The following is a 19,048-nucleotide window of genomic DNA, read 5'->3' as shown; positions in this document are numbered from 1 at the left end:
GAAACTCTTTTGGCATGGTCAGCGTTATTATTAGTATCAACATTAATGTCATTACACGACAATTTTTAAAATGGTATTGAAGCTATCGGTCTGCAGCCTATAACTATATTTTCGTGATTACCTTCTTTGGAATGTTTTTGTTATGGTTTCACCTATCGGGATGCACTAATAATAAGATGCTTTACGAGTCATAGCTTTGAAATCAATGTTGTCAATCTTTATTATTAACTACCATTATCTGAAATAGCAGAACGTTACGTTACGTCCTTCTTTCTGTCTTTCTGACTTTCTGTGTGATTCACAGCGTAAATCTGATTGGGGAACTGGCACACGTAGCGATCCAAAATGGAATTTCTGTACCCAAAAATACTCATGGCTCCACACTGAAACAAGTAGAGCTCCCTCACTGTACCAGTTCCCATGGATAATTACGGTAAAGAGTATACAAAAACTTTTATACGAGAATCTCAAAAGTATTATCAATTTATAATAGCTTTTGATCGCGTTTTAGTGCTCAGTTCTGTGTTTTCTGCTTGAGGTAGGAATACCATTCATTGTTTGCGGACACAGCCGACGAAAGTTGTATAACGGAGATAGATCTCTCTATTATGCCTGACGCAAAACTTATGGGAACGTTGCTTCTGGTACACTACAGCCAGTATTTCTTATTAGCTAACATAACAGTAATGGAATCTTAGCGGTGGTGCAGGTGAACAAATTCATTATAAACGTTTTGGTCTTTTGCTTGTTGTTTTGTGGGCGCTTTGTGTTTTTAAACCAGACGTACTGTTACGGCCACAGAGATTTACAGAATGGTAGTATCTATATGTTCATTCCCTTATACATATGCGGTTTATATGCAGTCAGTTGATTTACTTATGTTGTGTAACAAGTTTCATAAACATAAAAAATTTCAAAAATCTGATTGCCATGTGTCCCCTTTTTGGACAGTTAAGGGTCAACGGACTGACCAGAGGACTGTCTAACACTAGCTGTATGCAAGGTAAAACTAGTGAATGTATTGCCAGTACTCATTTTGTTGAATACTTAGTAATTATCTTGTAACGCAGGCAACTATTATCACGGAGACTACAAGACCAGTGTAGGAACTGGACAAAACTATGGAAACGCAGCGAGAAATGAGTGCTTGAACGTAAATGCAAATGCTGGTCAAGAATGTAGGTTTCTCTGTTGTATTTTACCAAGATCGTCTCCTGTACAGTGTCCTCAATACATTGAAAGCGTCAGTCGTGATCGCAACAGAGTTCTCTGTAGTTTTGAGTACATTATGTCCGAGTCAAGTGAATTCGAACGTGTTTCCGTAACCAAGATACCTGAAGTGGATGGTGTTCCAACAGGCACCATATTGAAGATCTATACCCTGTACGGGGAAAGTGGAGAAACATCATTTGCTAATTCACGACGCAGACGAAAATCTGTATTTTGTTACCGTGACAGACTGACACTAAAGAGGATTGTGACGGAAAATAAGAGGACGACAGCTGCAAAACTCACTGCACAGGTAAATATCGCACTGGCGCACGCAGTCGGCAACAAAGCAACTCGAAGGGAGCTCCTGAAGCAAGGAATTTCAGGGCGAGCTGGTGTTCCAAAAACTACTGAACCGGGATGCAAATGGCCGTAACCAGAAAACGTGGTGCCGAAACCATTATAAACTAGACTCTGTAGCAATGAACGAAAGTCATTTACTCAGATGAGTATAATTTCTCACTGTTTCGAACTACTGGACGAGTTTACGTTCCAATAGTGAGACACGGCGTGGGTTCAGTGAAGGTTTGGGCAGGCATATTGTGATATTCTATGGGCTCCATGGTTACTCTTGCGAAGTCGCTTTACTGCCAAGGATTACATGAATATTTTGACTGATAGGGACTGTACCATGGTACAATGTTGGTTGCTAATGGTGAAGCTGTGTTCCAAGACGTCATTGCCCCTTTCACACAGTTTGCATCGCCCGGCACTGGGTTTGTGAGCACGACGATGAATTGTCGCATCTCCACTCGCCACCACAGTCGCCAAGTCTTAATATTATTGATCAATTGTCATCTGCTTTGGAGAGAAGGCGGCATGATCGCTAACCGTCTCCATCATCGATACGCGAGCTTTCTGCTGTTCTGCAGGAAGTATGGTGTGAGATTCCCTTCAAATCCATACAGGACTTGCATTTATCCATTCCAAGACGTCCGGAAGCTGTTTTGAATGTCGGCGGCTTTCCTAAACCATATTAGGCGCGTAATTCGTTGCGGTTGCGGCGATTCCATATTTTTGTCCATACCCCGAATGTGCAGATTGTCTCATGCCAAAATGTGCTCTCTTCTTTTCCCGTGTACGATACCATTCAGCTTGTTACGTAAATTGTTACTGAAGGAAATACTAACACTTTCCACCGTATGGCCTTTATGTTTCTATATAAGTAATAGTACTGCATATTAAATGACTTCCATGTACGTATATGTTAATTCTAGGAATTGTGCGAATAAGGCGATACTTAACAATCCATGAATCGATGTTCAGGATCACTGAGTATCTTTGGACTTATAAGCTATATTTCTTTCAATTAAGAACAGTGAGTGTATTAGATAAACTTAGGGAGGGAATATTTCCATCAAAACCTTATACATCTGTCTCGATATAGGTTACTGGACACAGATTTTTTCGCCCTGAAACTTCACATACTTTTAGAGGTTTACACTAGGGATAATTGTCTGAGACGACAGAATATATTTTACGATATTAACTGTTATAGTTATTTCTACAGAGTCTATTCCGAAGGTAGTTCTGTGTTTCCTCTTTCTCATTTAGTCATAACAACGACATATAGGCACATCACAACGAGGACAGAGATAATCTATCACAATACTCAAAATGTGGACTTTATCAATATAACAAAACAGAAGTTTCTGATATTCTATAGTGCGGCGCAGAGGTCCGAAAGTCTGGCGCAGGATCAGAAGCCATATTCTGCATTAAGTCTGGTGATTAGCGCGCGTGTTTGCATGCGAGACCAGCCCTCCTTGTGCCAAAAGTCAAACGCTGCGGATATGTATGCTTCGCTCTGTTCTAAGTTGCTTGTTTTTCTCCGTTAGCTGTTTTGCGTCACTTACCGTTCTCGTGCAAAGATGTATCAAACGACAAGTGTTGGAAAATTCGAAATTCCTAATACATGTTGCAGTATGCGCCTCAGTACGAGCAACACTTTTCATTTATAAAGAAACATTATGAAGGTAATATTTGCTATCGCTTATGATGATCTGCATTACATGATTTTCTTAGTTATTTTGCTGTTTCCTTCACTATAACAGAAACTCTTGAAGTTCACTAATATCTGACATTTTTATTAATCTATAATATTCGTGGACAGACAGGTCTCAGCTACAGGTATTCTGTAGAACTTGAGAGCTGTCACTGGCATTTTGCCTAACTTTTGCTTAACCGCTGTGACAGGACGTGAACTACAGGTTACACAATTTTCGGCCACGCTGTTCTAGGCGTTGCAGTCCGGAACCGCGTGACTGCTACGGTCGCAGGTTCGAATCCTGCCTCGGGCAAGGATGTGTGTGATGTCCTTAGGTTAGCTAGGTTTAAGAAGTTCTAAGTTCTAGGGGACTGATGACCTCAGATGTTAAGTCTCATAGTGCTCAGCGCCATTTGAACCACAATTTTCGCGAATGTTGTCGCTCAGGTTCAGTATATAGACTGCTAATCAAAGTCAGAGTATTACGTAATGTAAACGAGACAGGACACTCATAGTAGCTGTGTCACAAACATTAAACGGACCCAACTCTGCAAAACTATTTACGTTTTCTTAAAGACGACACAGTGCTATAGTGTTCGAAAGCTGCAAAGCAAGCCGAAGAGTGAACCTCGAAATCACGTATTTTATAATACTTTTGATTTAATACTTTATCATCATCATCATCATTCTTTCAAGGATTAGGCTATCTCCTGTACCAACCTCACAAACAAAATCATTACAATGTGTTACAAGGTCCTCCAATACCTCTTTTCCCATTCTGCTTGTGGTTCAGGATCATCTGTGGAATACTATAACATAGTATTCTCATGACGTACTGTTTCCAATTTTCACGATACATTTGAACTTTATTCATTCATGTTGAAAAATTTAATTCTGACCTAATATTTCCATTTTGTAATCACGTCTCTTCTTGTGCAGTCCTTCTTTATCCTTAGGAACCCAGTTTCTATTGTTTGAATTTTATTTTCTTGCTTTTTTGTGTAACCCAGCTTTCGCTTCCATAGCACAACACAGGAATCGTCATAACTTGGAAATTCTGTATTTTATTTTCATGATCAGAGCCAAACCCGAAGCTTACAGCATAATCTAAGTAATATTTTAAATTATCTGAAATAATTTTTGACCTGACTAAATATATTCTTCGGGATGCCATTATTTTCGTTTCATTATTAGAAATGCTTAAGTTGTATTTCTTGCATATTTCTTTCAGCTGGTACTGAGCTTTGTAGGTCATCTTCATACTTCTCAACGCTTACTTCGAGCTATAGTAAGTAGAAACTGAACACTGTTTCATGATCCCAAGGTGAAATCGTTGTTTGTGTCGTTTAAAAAGCATCTGGCCACTGATTCAAGCAGTCTGCAGCAAGTTAGATGAAGGGATCTAAACTAAAATCTGTGCTACGGTAACGATTATTTACGTTTGCCGCTTCTGCTACTTCTGCTCATACGAACTCCCTAATACATTTGAATGAAATAAACAGAAAGAGCAGTCTTCTGACCGGTTTGTTGCAGCGCACCACGAATTCCTTTCCTGTGGCGACCTCTACGTCTCAGAATAGCACTTGAACCCCACATCCTCAATTATTTCTTGCATATATTCCAATCTTTCTCTTCCTTTACAGTCTTTTTTACCTCTACAGCTCCCTGTATTACGATGGAAGTTATTCTGTGGTGTCTTAACGCACATTCTATCATTCTGTACCTTGTTCTTGCCAGTGTTTTCCACATGTTCCTTTCTTCAGCGATTCGGAGGAAAACCTCAGTTCTTACTCAATCAGTCCACCTAATTTCCAACATTCCTCCGTAGCACCACATCTCAAACTCTTCGATTCTCCATTACGATACCGTTCGCCACAAAAGCGCATAAACAAATGATAATTTTTGCTGTTTCCCAAATAGTATCCATTTTTAACCCAGAACCGCATAATAATCCCTCATTCCAACTTGAAAAATCTCATCCTTTGCTCACGATAATAAGGACAGGAATACGTACATAGATCCCCTGATACACCTACGTCCTCAATGTAAATGTTTTGATATTTGTGATGAGAGATACGCTTTAGACGTCACATGCATGAGGTGATCGTAATGATGAGACTTGACAGTGTAATCAGTATGAAATAGTTCGGCGCACTCGAAAAATTCTGTATCTTAAGATTAGCGCTCACTCAGGGTCAATGTGAAACTTGTAATTCATAATAATGGTATCATTAAATCATTTGCATCGTCAAACCTATACAAAATCGAGAGTAAGTTCCCTTTCTAGGAGTATATTAATGTTTTCATTATTTGTTGAAAGAAATAAAAGACCTTTTTTTCTTCCACTTGTAATACCCGACCCATATGAGTATTCCGTTATGGTGAAAAGTGTACCTTTACCTCCAGTTATATACCATGAGAACTTTCCGGTATTTTAGTGTGCTAGAGCCATGATACGTTTCTTCCATCGGAACCTCTCTTATTGTCCATCAGTGGCCGCTGTTTTCTTTCGCTAATCATCGAAGTGGAGTATACACGGTGTCCCATGAGGAATAGTAAATATCCACGCATATGATAGGAACGATCATTTGAAGCAAGAAACTTCATATGGACATATTTTTTATTCCGTGTGGTTTCCGAGCTATAACTGATTTAATGTACACGATTATTTACTTTCTGTATTATTCAATACATTATAAAGTTTACACAAGTACATATGTACAACAATTGGTAAACATTAAACACGTAGCACAGTGGACTCACATTCGGGAGGCCGACCCGCGTCCGGCCATCCTCATTTAGGTTTATCATGATTTCCCTAAATCGCTTCAGGCAAATGGCGGGATGGTTTCTTTGAAAGTGCACGGCCGACTTCCTTCCCTAATCCGATGAGACTGATGACCTCACTGTTTGGTCCCTCCCCCAAATCAACCAACCAGTCAACCAAACATTACACATGCCTTTGACAAAGTATCAATTAAAGAATAAGTATTTTTAACACATTCAACTCTTAGCAATATAGTACGCTTACACGTCAAATTTAAGCTGTTGTACAGTACACAACAACTGTTCACATACACCACCGTTAACTTCGATACCTTTCTGCACTCAAGGGAGAACAAGTTGTGTTGTGTGTCTCAGTGCTTCTGCACGTTCCCTAATTAGTGCAGCAGCGTCCTTGATGCACCCAAGCAGTTCATTTCAGGTATTCACCTTTAGTTTACGCACCTCAGACTTCATCCAACCTCCATAAAACAGAATCTACTGGCGTAAGATCTGGCGATCTTGTTGGTCAGCTAATTGCACTACCACAACCAATCCAGCGATCAGAGTAAATGCAGCTTAGATGTTTTCTCACACGTCAGGTAAGATGTGGAGGAGCTCCGTAATGCTAAAAGGTTATTGCAGTGCACGTGGCCAAAGAATGACCTCAAGATGTTTGACAAACAAATTTTCCAAATATTAAGGGTGTCTCGTCATTTGCTCCTGTAAAATCACTGACGTATCAAACATGTTACCGATCATGCTGCACCATGCATTTACTGAAATCCCAAACTTAGAAATTAGTTTCCTCTGTAGAGTGTGGATTTTGCTGCTACTTTCGATGATTGTTACGTGTGTTTTTGATTTCATTCCGCGTATACATATCTTCATCAGTGAATAGTATTAATGGAAGCAAATGACGATTATCATTTAACCAACAATAAAATTCAAGTCGCATCGCATTGTTTCCAATGTGAACTTTGTGGGCATGCTATATGTGAAATGGATACAAGTTTTCCGCATGTAATGTTCGCCATACATGTGTTCGTGGGACACTGATAAGTGCAGAAAGTCGCCGTGTGCTGGTAATAAGACGACGCAGCACCATTTCAACAGCGTGTTGCTGTTCCTGCACAGGTTGTTGAAGGACAAGTTCAGAAGAAAAACAGGAACGTGGAAGAATACCTATTTCACGCAATTTGCTGAAAACTCTGGTAACGAATCCACGATCGAAACTCGACGTGTCGGAAGCGCTGATGGTATTCCTCGACATCAGCAGGAGCTCTACCATGGCAGAAGCCGTGAACATACTCAATATCTGCGTATTCTCCATTGGTGTATATGTGTGGCATTTTAGCCAGCTCATGTACAAACACGTGTAACCGAAGCTTCTCTCTGATACAAACTCAATCCCTCGCACCATTTCACGCACAGCCATGGAAAACTTTGCGAGTTCAGCGGGGTAGTTTAATGGCAGAAAGTCATCCCGAGCAAAGCAACAAGATAAGTTGGTCTAGAATAAAACCGCAAAGAGATAGGATGCGTAAAACGTTTTATGTGCGCCACTAGCCCAAACACTAATGTAAAACTTGGAAACCATTCGAAATAGGGCATATGTCTATATTAAGTTTTTTTGCTCCAGGTGAGGTTTCCTGTCATCTGTCTGAATAGTGATCATTTTTCTTGGGACACCGTGTATTGTTGTTAGCTCTGTTCAAAACACTTACAATTGTATCCCGTGAAATAATTACCAGAAGATTCATAGCTTCATTACGATAAAAATGTAGGTGCAAGCGTATTTGATCCCTGCAATAGTATTAGCCATATTCCATGTTTGGCTAATCTCTACTTGAGGTTGAGAATCAAACTGAGATCATAAAAGAGGATTCCCATTTGTAAACTTTGCATTCCTGAACTGCAGTTCGAATAATAATATTTTTTTCAGGAATTGTGTCACTTTCACACCAGCTACACCATTCACGCTTCCTGGTACTGTTTCACGTAGTTTTAGTTCAGGCTCTTGGACTAGAGGGTAAGTAATTGGAACAGAGATTTGCCGCCTCAGCTGGCAGCTCTTCTGATACTCGATTCTGAAACAATCTGGAGACAAACTGACATACGTTGACTCAACCACAAATTTTGCACCTTTCCCTGTCACTTTTAATAGAGAATAACGATCAGATTTTAATGCTGTATGACTGAAAAGAAGTTTCAAACAAATTGGCTTATCAAGCGTAAAATTATTTCCAATCAATCACGAGGCAGAACTGATTACTGGACCTATCATCCTGAGCTACCTGTTTTTGCTGTGTCGTTTTGTTTACCGCGGGAGGCTTTTAGCAAGACACGCAGCTGGATAACCAGATCGACAAATCAAAAATTAGTCCGTCTGGTGGCGGGCGTTGGTAGGGCTTCGCTGACCCCCGCCGGCGCCGAGAGGAACGCTGCGGCTGCACTCACGTGACCGCTGGTCGCCTCTCGTCGCGTGTTTTGTGGTACCCTCTTCGCTGCAAAAGCACGAGCAAATGGAGATATACTGCTAACGTCATCTTCAATGGTTGCAGAAGCCTCTACCTCGTATACAGCCAAATAATGCCTTATAAATTTTATTACTTCCAAAGCAAAGTACTGTAATGTTTAACACAGGACTCGATCAATAATATTTGATGGTAGAGTAACGTTGCTTCAAAGAGTGTTAGAAAATATGTTAAATTTTCTCCAATTTCGAGATGTTTTGTGGAATTTTTCAGTTGCTAACCACACGTAACAAATAATATGTAGACTGTTAATAACGTTTCTTTTATTTTAAAAGCTTTAAGTCTGTTCACATAAAAAATTCTGAGACACTGCTTTTCGGTACGCCTTCGCGTAATGTACAATCATGCCATGCCGGATACATCAGTTCGTCTCATACATCACTGATTAGTGTGGACGTCAGCTTAGGAAATATGGATTCCTAAAGTATCTTTGATAATCCGTGAACTGTAACACATACAGAATCCATTTTTCACGTCGACCAAAGTATACCCGCCCCTGTCTCCGAACGACGAAATTTTGATTGACATTCCCTTGAGAAAAGTTCGTAATCATTCCCGAAAATTATATTTTTGACCATAAATTTCAAATACGTACTGTCATAAATGCGACTTGTCTTTCTGGTGTTATCACTTTTTTTCCATTTTTTTCAGATGGTTTCTATGGGGACATCGCTGTGCCGCTCACGCAGTATGAGATGGAGTGGAAACAGCAAAACAATATTACGGAGACGCCCGCAGAACCAGGAGGCAAATCACATAAAAGGTAAAAAGAGACTGTTCCCTGTCATAATATTTAATTTATATCCCTCCACAATGGATGATAATACATTCTAGTTTTGTTACAGCGCCATGAATTGTGATTTAAAGGTGTACGTGTCTCACTAATTTTATGATTTTGTATTCCGCCATAAACTATGATGACCTAGAGTTCAGCGTCCGGTAGGTAAAGGTGACGTCCGATGTTTCTAAATCACGCGTTCGTCAGTTTTTCGACGCTCACATTTTTCTATTTCGCCAATAAACCTGTAAAGCAGTTTATTTAACATAATTTTTTGATTTCGCAAATGATATGTAACACACATTTGCCTCCATATGCAGCTTCCACATGTCAGTTCTACTGTTTACTAAACAAAATGGCACAGTAATCCTAATAGAAAGTAGTTGTTTTCATATTTCGCTCTGTTCTTAGAAATGTGGATGTTGTATGCCCTTACTTACTCATTTTAAGTTTATAATAAGTTATTTCTCCAGTAAAACCACGACCAGTACGAACTCCTGTCTACGTAAGTATTGGATTAGTGTTCTGTCTTCAGTAACTCCGCTATCAAGATACGTTCAGTCCTAACAAGAAAGGAAAATACATTCTATAGTTCTCATTTCAGTTACATGCTGATAATATTTAGTTGGTTATGATAGTCATTTTAAAGAAGAAAGAAATACTGGTAAATAACCTTGTTAAAGAAGCTCAATTGGATATGGTTCACTCTAATTTATGTTTATTTGATTTAAATTTCTTAAATCTTATAATCCAGTTCTAACCGCAGCTCTTTGTTACATATTTCAAGTTTTGCTTAATTAATCTATTTTCAGACGTATTTCGCTATTTTCGATGCAGAACTTGTGTCAGGTAGTCTAGTACCAACAGTACTAGCCATGTGAAATGTTCCCGAAACATTTACGGTCAAGACAAATATTGTAAGTTTGTAGCTACTTGACGCAGGTCTTGATTCCACGACAGTATAATACTTTTGAAAATTTTAAACGACGAAGCTGGTAAAGGGTAACTAAATAACTGCGATTTGCATTGTTTTCATTTAAAGTTTTATTAGAAACAATCACTATCTGTTCAAGCAGACTGTATTTTTAAAATTATGTGTACGTTGCTTCTTGGACTGAAATTATCAGTCTCCGGTCCGCATATACTTTAAAACACCTTTCAAACACATTTTTGCATTTTAATGGATTTTCACTAGTTCCAGCTCTCCTACACTCCTGGAAATTGAAATAAGAACACCGTGAATTCACTGTCCCAGGAAGGGGAAACTTTATTGGCATATTCCTGGGGTCAGATACATCACATGATCACACTGACAGAACCACAGGCACATAGACACAGGCAACAGAGCATTCAAAATGTCGGCACTAGTACAGTGTATATCCACCTTTCGCAGCAATGCAGGCTGCTATTCTCCCATGGAGACGATCGTAGACATGCTGGATGTAGTCCTGTGGAACGGCTTGCCATGCCATTTCCACCTGGCGCCTCAGTTGGACCAGCGTTCGTGCTGGACGTGCAGACCGCGTGAGACGACGCTTCATCCAGTCCCAAACATGCTCAATGGGGGACAGATCCGGAGATCTTGCTGGCCAGGGTAGTTGACTTACACCTTCTAGAGCACGTTGGGTGGCACGGGATACATGCGGACGTGCATTGTCCTGTTGGAACAGCAAGTTCCCTTGCCGGTCTAGGAATGGTAGAACGATGGGTTCGATGACGGTTTGGATGTACCGTGCACTATTCAGTGTCCCCTCGACGATCACCAGAGGTGTACGGCCAGTGTAGGAGATCGCTCCCCGCACCATGATGCCGGATGTTGGCCCTGTGTGCCTCGGTTGCATGCAGTCCTGATTGTGGCGCTCACCTGCACGGCGCCAAACACGCATACGACCATCATTGGCACCAAGGCAGAAGCGACTCTCATCACTGAAGACGACACGTCTCCATTCGTCCCTCCATTCACGCCTGTCGCGACACCACTGGAGGCGGGCTGCACGATGTTGGGGCGTGAGCGGAAGACGGCCTAACGGTGTGCGGGACCGTAGCCCAGCTTCATGGAGACGGTTGCGAATGGTCCTCGCCGATACCCCAGGAGCAACAGTGTCCCTAATTTGCTGGGAAGTGGCGGTGCGGTCCCCTACGGCACTGCGTAGGATCCTACGGTCTTGGCGTGCATCCGTGCGTCGCTGCCGTCCGGTCCCAGGTCGACGGGCACGTGCACCTTCCGCCGACCACTGGCGACAACATCGATGTACTGTGGAGACCTCACGCCCCATGTGTTGAGCAATTCGGCGGTACGTCCACCCGGCCTCCCGCATGCCCACTATACGCCCTCGCTCAAAGTCCGTCAACTGCACATACGGTTCACGCGCACGCTGTCGCGGCATGCTACCAGTGTTAAAGACTGCGATGGAGCTCCGTATGCCACGGCAAACTGGCTGACACTGACGGCGGCGGTGCACAAATGCTGCGCAGCTAGCGCCATTCGACGGCCAACACCGCGGTTCCTGGTGTGTCCGCTGTGCCGTGCGTGTGATCATTGCTTGTACAGCCCTCTCGCAGTGTCCGGAGCAAGTATGGTGGGTCTGACACACCGGTGTCAATGTGTTCTTTTTTCCATTTCCAGGAGTGTATATTGCACATAAGCTTCAGAAACATCTATAAATTTATGTAAGATTGTGCGATTTGTCCAGAGGCTGTTTCGACGACTCGGTTTAATTTTCCAATATCTTTGCAGAACTTTCTAAAACTAGGATGGAACTCATTGCCAAATACGATTTACCTGTTTGACGGGAAGATTAAATTGATCTCCTTTGATTTTATTTGAAATAAATACACAACGTTCGTCCTGTGATGATCAGTACATAAAATTTTATAGCGCACAAGCATTTTTCACACTCTCCAACACGATACATATTTACGCTCATCATTTTGGTGGAAGTTAATGGCAGTCCATCTCCATTAGAGCCTCCCTCTGAACAAAAAGGCAAAATTTCTGCACAGATGCCAAAAAACCTCCTGTTGAGGTGTTCCTCATATGGCAGGAGTTACAATATATCAATATCCTGTAAAACTGGTGAGCTTGGAACCATTTCTCTGTAGCCCAGTACGTCATAAGGTACTCCCCATACAAGTTCTCTCTCACAGAAAACGTGCAATAGCTCAGAGATGACGTCTTTGGGACGGCCTTCTCATATAGCTGCGAGGCTGCTTGGTATGTGCCTTCATCATAACGAATTTTGTAGGATAATTAACTGAAAATTTGTGAGCATACAAGTATGAATCAGCTGTTCAAAAATTAAAACTCCGTCAAGAGAAATAGGCTAATGTATGGGATACCTAGTTTCCTTTCTTCATCTGATATACCGTGGTTGGTCAAAAGTATGGAAACACAATGAAAACAACGTATTACCATGCCTGATACGGTGTAGGGAATCCGTTGGCATTGAAAACAGTTTTCAGTCATCCCGGAATGGATAAGTATAGGTTAAGAACGGTTTTCAAGGGAATCGTATACCCTTCTTTCTGTAAAATATTGGCAAGTGCAGGTAATGATGGGTGGAGAGTGATCATGCAAACTTCTCTCCAAAGTAGTCCACAAATATTCAATGGTATTGAGGTCAGGTGATTGTGGCGGCCAGGAGAGATGAAACAATTCATCGTTATGTTCACAAAACCAGTCCTGTATGATGCGAGCTGTGTGAACAAAGTCCCTGTCGTATTAGTGTGCAGCATAAGCACTGAAAAAAAAAAAACTATCATGAGAGGAACATGGTCAGCTACAAAGGTCACAGAATCGTTGATAGTACCGCGACCTTGCAGAGTAACCATGGGATCCTTGGAATAACACAATGTGGTTGCCCAAATCGTCACTGGACCCCAGCCACATTTCACTCTTGCGACGAAAGCTCGCCCAGAAGTTGGAAACAATGTGAATCAAGACTCATCCAACCAAGTGACATTCTTCCCTTGCTCCATAGTACAGTTTCCTGGCTTCGGCACCACGTTTCCTTGTTAAGGACATTTGCATCGTTGATGAGTGGTTTTGGAATTCCAGAACGCCCTGAAATTCCCTCCTCCTGGAGCCACCTTCGTGTTCTTTTGGTGCTGACAGGGCTCTCGAGTGTAACATTCAGTAGTGCAATGAATTTCGCAGCTGTTGTCAGCTTGTCTTTTGGCACAATTTTATTCCATGGCCGTCTGTCGCGATCACTCAGCACACACTTTTTTCCGCGTTGTGAATTTTCGGGTCATGCTTTGTGCTTTCCCCGTATGTAGTATAAATCTTCGAAACGATGCCTCTTGAAACCCTGAATACTTTTGCTACCTTGGTTACGGAAGCATCCAACATGCGAGCACCAAAAATTTTCTCACGTTCGAATTAACTTAGCTCCGACATAAAGCACTCACAACTACGCAGAAAACTGTTGCGACCGCCACTGCCACTTGCAGCGTATTGAGGATAGTGCACAAGTGTCGTTCGTGGTCAAATACATCAGTCCAACCTGCATTTACGTTCAAGAACGCATTTCTCGCGGTGTTTCCATATTTTTTTCAATCCCTGTACGTGCATCCGTACCTTCCGTGTGGCACATTTGATGGTTCTAGCTCCTCTACAGGACGATATTGAAGAAGTTTGCTATATAGTGTACCGTCGTGTTTGTCTTTTTGATGATGAGACATAGCGAAGATATTTTAAATGCAACCCAGTACAGTGTGGCACCTGGAAACCTTACTGACACAAATCTACTTCAATTGTCGGTCAAATACTGGTGATCAAAATTTATGCTACCGCAACAGATTTCAGTCGTCTAAATTAGCGTCGAACTATCTTACCAAAGTGTACGTTAGCGACCACGGCTACGGAAGCTGGTACTTTTACCTGTTATCATCCATACTAATACTAACACAACACTGCAAAGCAAAACATCCGTTACTCAGCAACAAGGTATAGATATACCCTTGATATACTACATTGTAATACCGAAGAGGGTCACACCCAAGCAATGCCATGTGGTCTAGGAACTACACGAAAACTGGAAACCATGCTCGGTTACGATCAAGTTATTTGGCAGATACTTGCCACTTTCTGTATTATTATAAACAACACTCCACCATGTAAAATATTTCACTTTAAACATTTAGGAAAAGGGACAGATGTAATGAACTATTCTTTTTTTTTATAAAGGAGAGATAATTTCCTGTGAATTTCACTTGCATTACAGGACATGACGCTGTGTGAGCGCTTCCATCATTTAATTATATTGTTGTTAATTCACAACTAGGCTCATTAATAAGAAAAGTCCTCCATTTACCTCAATTTTCGCATAAATAAATTTTGGTACCTGTACCATTCGTAAGTCACTGGATACAAGTATCTCCACGAAAATTTGTATTAAAATTACCCTTGCAGTCTTACTAAAGAAAGCTGAGTCCCACCAGTTTGACAAATTTACTGATTTCTTTACCAAATGAATGTTAGTTTTGTATTCACAAATTAATGTGTATAAAGAGCTCATATACTAACTGAAGATAAGCTTGATACGTATTTGTAGAGAAATAAAAATTGATATTATTGGTGAGGCGTATTATTAAGATATTATTTAGTTACATGACGCGAAAACAGTCGTAATCGAGCAACAGACTTAACTGATGCCTCGCTGACAAAGAACTAGCTGCGTCACTGAATCCTGCAGTCCATTTATTTTCTCATCTGGACTAAAATATGTAAAGACTTTGATCGCTTTTCCGACCATGAAACTGAAAGTAAAAGTTGACGTGACCTGACACGCTACCCACGTGTCTCACGACCATATGGCGTCTGGAACGTAACTGCGTAAGTAATCATATATGCTCTACTGTTGCTGAGCGACTGATGCGTTCTATATTCTCCTCTGTAACTAAACCAACACCGCTACTTTCATTTTTAGCGATTGTGTCAGTATTCCTTGGTATATTAAACGGAAAGGTGATTCTTTCATTGTTTTAAATATGAATTCTGCCCTGTGAATATGACATGCAAATGATGTCTAGCTACGTCTTTGTCGTTGATGTTTGGATTGGTAACGTTAAAGCGATAACCTCCATTTGCCTTTTTATATTACAATAGTATGAATACTTCCTCAAGTTAGGTGTCATTTCTTACGAAATGACACTTTTAAAACGATTCTGCCTGACTGCTAGTTTACAAGATATTGTGAGTTGCAACCTGAAGCTCGTCTGGTCAGTGTTCAACGGTGCCTAAAAGTTCTTAGCAAAATAAATTCATTTCTCACAAAGATACATAGGCCTATAGTCCCAAGATGAAAGAAGTGTCGCTCAATCTCTGTTCTTAGCTGGGGAGCTGCCATGACACTACCCTTGGAGAAAAGAATTTTATAATATTACGTAATTTAGCGTACTTCTGTTACATTGTGAATACTGTACTTTTTTTGTCGTTGAGTACCAAGAGGGAGACACCAAACCATGCCAGTTTTCGATTTTGAGTTTATCTGTGTGTGCCTAATTGACTGTAATTGTTTTAGCTATTTAATCATGTTACAATGTTTTGTTTTTGTAGTGCTGCCAATAGTTGAAACCATTTTTTCGGTAGCTGAGGTCAGTGGTTTAAACTGTACATGTACGCGTAAAATCGGAATAAAATTTGAATGCGGAAACTGGTAAATGAAATGTTTTTCATGTCAGTAGGTAAATGTTTCAGGTTACTGAATATGCTTTAGAATGAATTGAGGCGAAACGCATTCGGCAAACTACAAATAGCATTTATTCTATTGCGAACTGCAAAAAAGAGTAGGACGTCCAATCAATTTATTAACAGCGCCATTTCATTAAACGTTTTATAAACCTTTTGAACCAATAAATATGCATTATAAATATTTGTACAGTATTCCTGATCTCAAGCTGTACTCTTAGTTTATGAACTGTCTGTCCGCGTCTGGCGAAATTTATAAAAACAGGTTTTTGCTGAATTAATCGAGAACACTTTCTTGTCCTAGAAGTCTCTACATCTTATTTTCCATCTTCTGTTACTGTAACATTCCTGGTAGACTGAAATAGTGTGCCGGGCAAGTCGATGAACATGGACATATGCCTACAGAAGATAAAATCGTACGTAAAATCTATAAAACAGGACACTGGAACATTGGAGCTCAGATCCTACTTGTTAAACGTGCATAGATAGCGTAGTGGGTATAAGCTTTGCCCGCAATATTTAGGGCTCGAATTTTGTCCCGGTTTATCAAAGAGGTTCACCCAATTACTACACACAACAGCTTTCACTCCTATGCAGTGCGTGAAATATTAATTTCAATTATTTCTCTCTCTCTCTCTCTTTTTGTCTCACAAATAATTGAAGCACCCACAAGACATGATCGGATGTCAATATAACTTTGCAGATGTACACACCATCAATGTAAATTGTTACAGAGTTTCAATTGTCTGCGACGGGCAGAACTACCACCAAAGTGCATTAGTGTTGTTTAGCGTTGTTACCTGACGTCATACATTATACAAGGGGGTATGGACATTGACAGATGTTGAGTAATCATTGTAAAGGACACGGAGATGTCATATACTCGTGTGAGATATCGTTATCAGCACCTGACGGACATTGAATGGAGTCTCATTTTCGGCCGTCATTTGACCGGCTGGTCGAATCGTGCAACACCCAAAATAGTGGGCCTTTCGGATGATAAGGTGGCCCGATGTTGGACAATATGGGAACGTGAGGACAGTTCGTACACAGAATCTTGCACCAGCAACACTTTCGAAATTACAGACGGCTATAGAGACAGCATGGCTCAATGTTTCTGCAGAGGACTTCCAACAACTTGTTGAATTCATGTCACGTCGAGCTGCTGCACTAAGCCGGGCGAAATGAGGTCCGTCACAATATTAGGAGATATCAAATGACTTTTGCCACCTCAGTGTACGATGCCGGATATGTACATCTTGTGATACTTGCCTGGCCAATTAACCGCAAACTGCAAAACAAATATTTAATATGTAATAACTTACGAGTAAACAAGTTACTATAGCCTTGAAATGTCTTCGGCACGACTGTCAAACTACGCAATGAACTGATAAATGCAAACGGGTATCGACATGCACAGAAATGACATCGCTTTCCGGTTCGCCTAATAGATAATCGGAGCTCGCAGGGCAGTCTGCCAACAATCTTACCTCCCGGGTGTCGTTCGCATCTTGAGCAGGAAAGGGTAGGGATGGGGGCATGTGACAGTAGTACACATAGTAGGCTATGCCACATCACATAACGTGGCCTGCGACGTATAGATGAAGATGAATACCCCTTTGTTCTATCTTACTTCTAACATTCACAACAATCGTAACACACACCATGTGCTATCAATCACCTTGTGACGTTAAACTGTTTGACAGACTAGGATTGTGTCGCGGAATCTGCATTTCTAGTGCATGGTTTAATAGTTAGACGCTGAGGGGCTGTAGTTGCCTCAGAATGAATCATGTTCCTAGAGAAAGGTAGAATCTAAAACCGATTCCCGGTACACTAGGTAGTTTTAATGTAAGAAAGTTTACGTATAGGTAATACTACACTGCGGTATAAAATATTCGCTCTGTATGGACTAAATTTTAAAGTCATTCTTAAGGGAATTTCTATTAGATGAGCCCTTCTCCATTACTTGCGTACTATCTTACAAACCTCGAGAGCCGGCCGCTGTGACCGAGCGGTTCTGGGTGCTTCAGTCTGGAACCGCGCTGCTGCTACGATCGCAGGTTCGAATCCTGCATCGAGCATGGATATGTATGATGTCCCTAGGTTAGTTAGGTTTAAGTAGTTCTAAGTCCAGGGGACTGATGACCTCAGATGTTAAGTCCCGTAGTACTAAGAGCCATTTGAACCATTTTGAAACCTCGAGATTGCCTGCAACTGTACATAACTTTTACAGAACCTTTTGCTTCTATGTTTGCCAGAGAACACTGATGATGGACGTATCTTCCGAATGCTAATCGATTTCCAAAGTGACGTGTATTTTTGTGGTACAATAGGCTGCATATTGAACGTAACCGTATATAACCATTTATTGGATTTGTGTTAAAATATTCTATGAAATACACTGGTGAGCAAATGTTAAGGGTGAATAAGGGTGAAAATAACTGGCGCTTGATGTGTCACTGCCTGATCACGTACCTCGATTTTGAGTATGCATAGAAAGAACTGCTAGAGTATAGTACAGAAGATAACAGAAAGAATAACGCCATGAGACGAACATAAATGGCACATTTATTCAGAGACAATAATTACACTGGCGTCACCGTGATATATGATATGTCCCTGGACAGTTCAAAAGGCAGGACTTGGTTCTTAATAGATGTGAGATCACCACGAACAAGAATGCAACACGTTTATATGCTGGCCACAAGATGGGCAAAAAGTTCTACTGGTTGGGCATTCCATTCCTCAAGCTGCGCGGTTGACAGCTATTGGATGGTCGTTGGTGCACACGGACGTGTTGTATACCACTCCTTTCCAAGAAGAAGGCTGGGACCAATCCAGCCTTGAAAAGACGCACAGGGGAAATGAGTACAGTGTCAGAATAACATTGAGTGGTGAGTGTACTCTGTTCAAAGATTTGGAGGACAGTACGCCCATGCAACAATATGCCTCTCCTTACCGTAACACCTTGGCCACCAAAACGATGTTGTTCGACAATGTTCCTAAGTGCATTACGTGTT

The 19,048-nt window shown here is 41.1% G+C and overlaps 1 protein-coding gene across 1 annotated transcript in view; it reads left to right on the top strand.

The window, feature by feature from the left end:
* Positions 1–19,048, top strand: part of LOC126298241 (tolloid-like protein 1) — a 549,015-nt gene that overhangs the window by 197,773 nt on the left and 332,194 nt on the right. The window contains exon 2 of the mRNA XM_049989546.1: positions 9,208–9,319. Within this exon, the coding sequence (XP_049845503.1) occupies positions 9,208–9,319 (112 nt within the window). The remainder of the gene's footprint in view (positions 1–9,207; positions 9,320–19,048) is intronic.

Source organism: Schistocerca gregaria, chromosome X (genome assembly GCF_023897955.1).
Source record: "Schistocerca gregaria isolate iqSchGreg1 chromosome X, iqSchGreg1.2, whole genome shotgun sequence".
Classification (NCBI taxonomy): Eukaryota; Metazoa; Arthropoda; class Insecta; order Orthoptera; family Acrididae; genus Schistocerca; species Schistocerca gregaria.
This window is presented reverse-complemented; position numbering and strand designations above follow the sequence as displayed.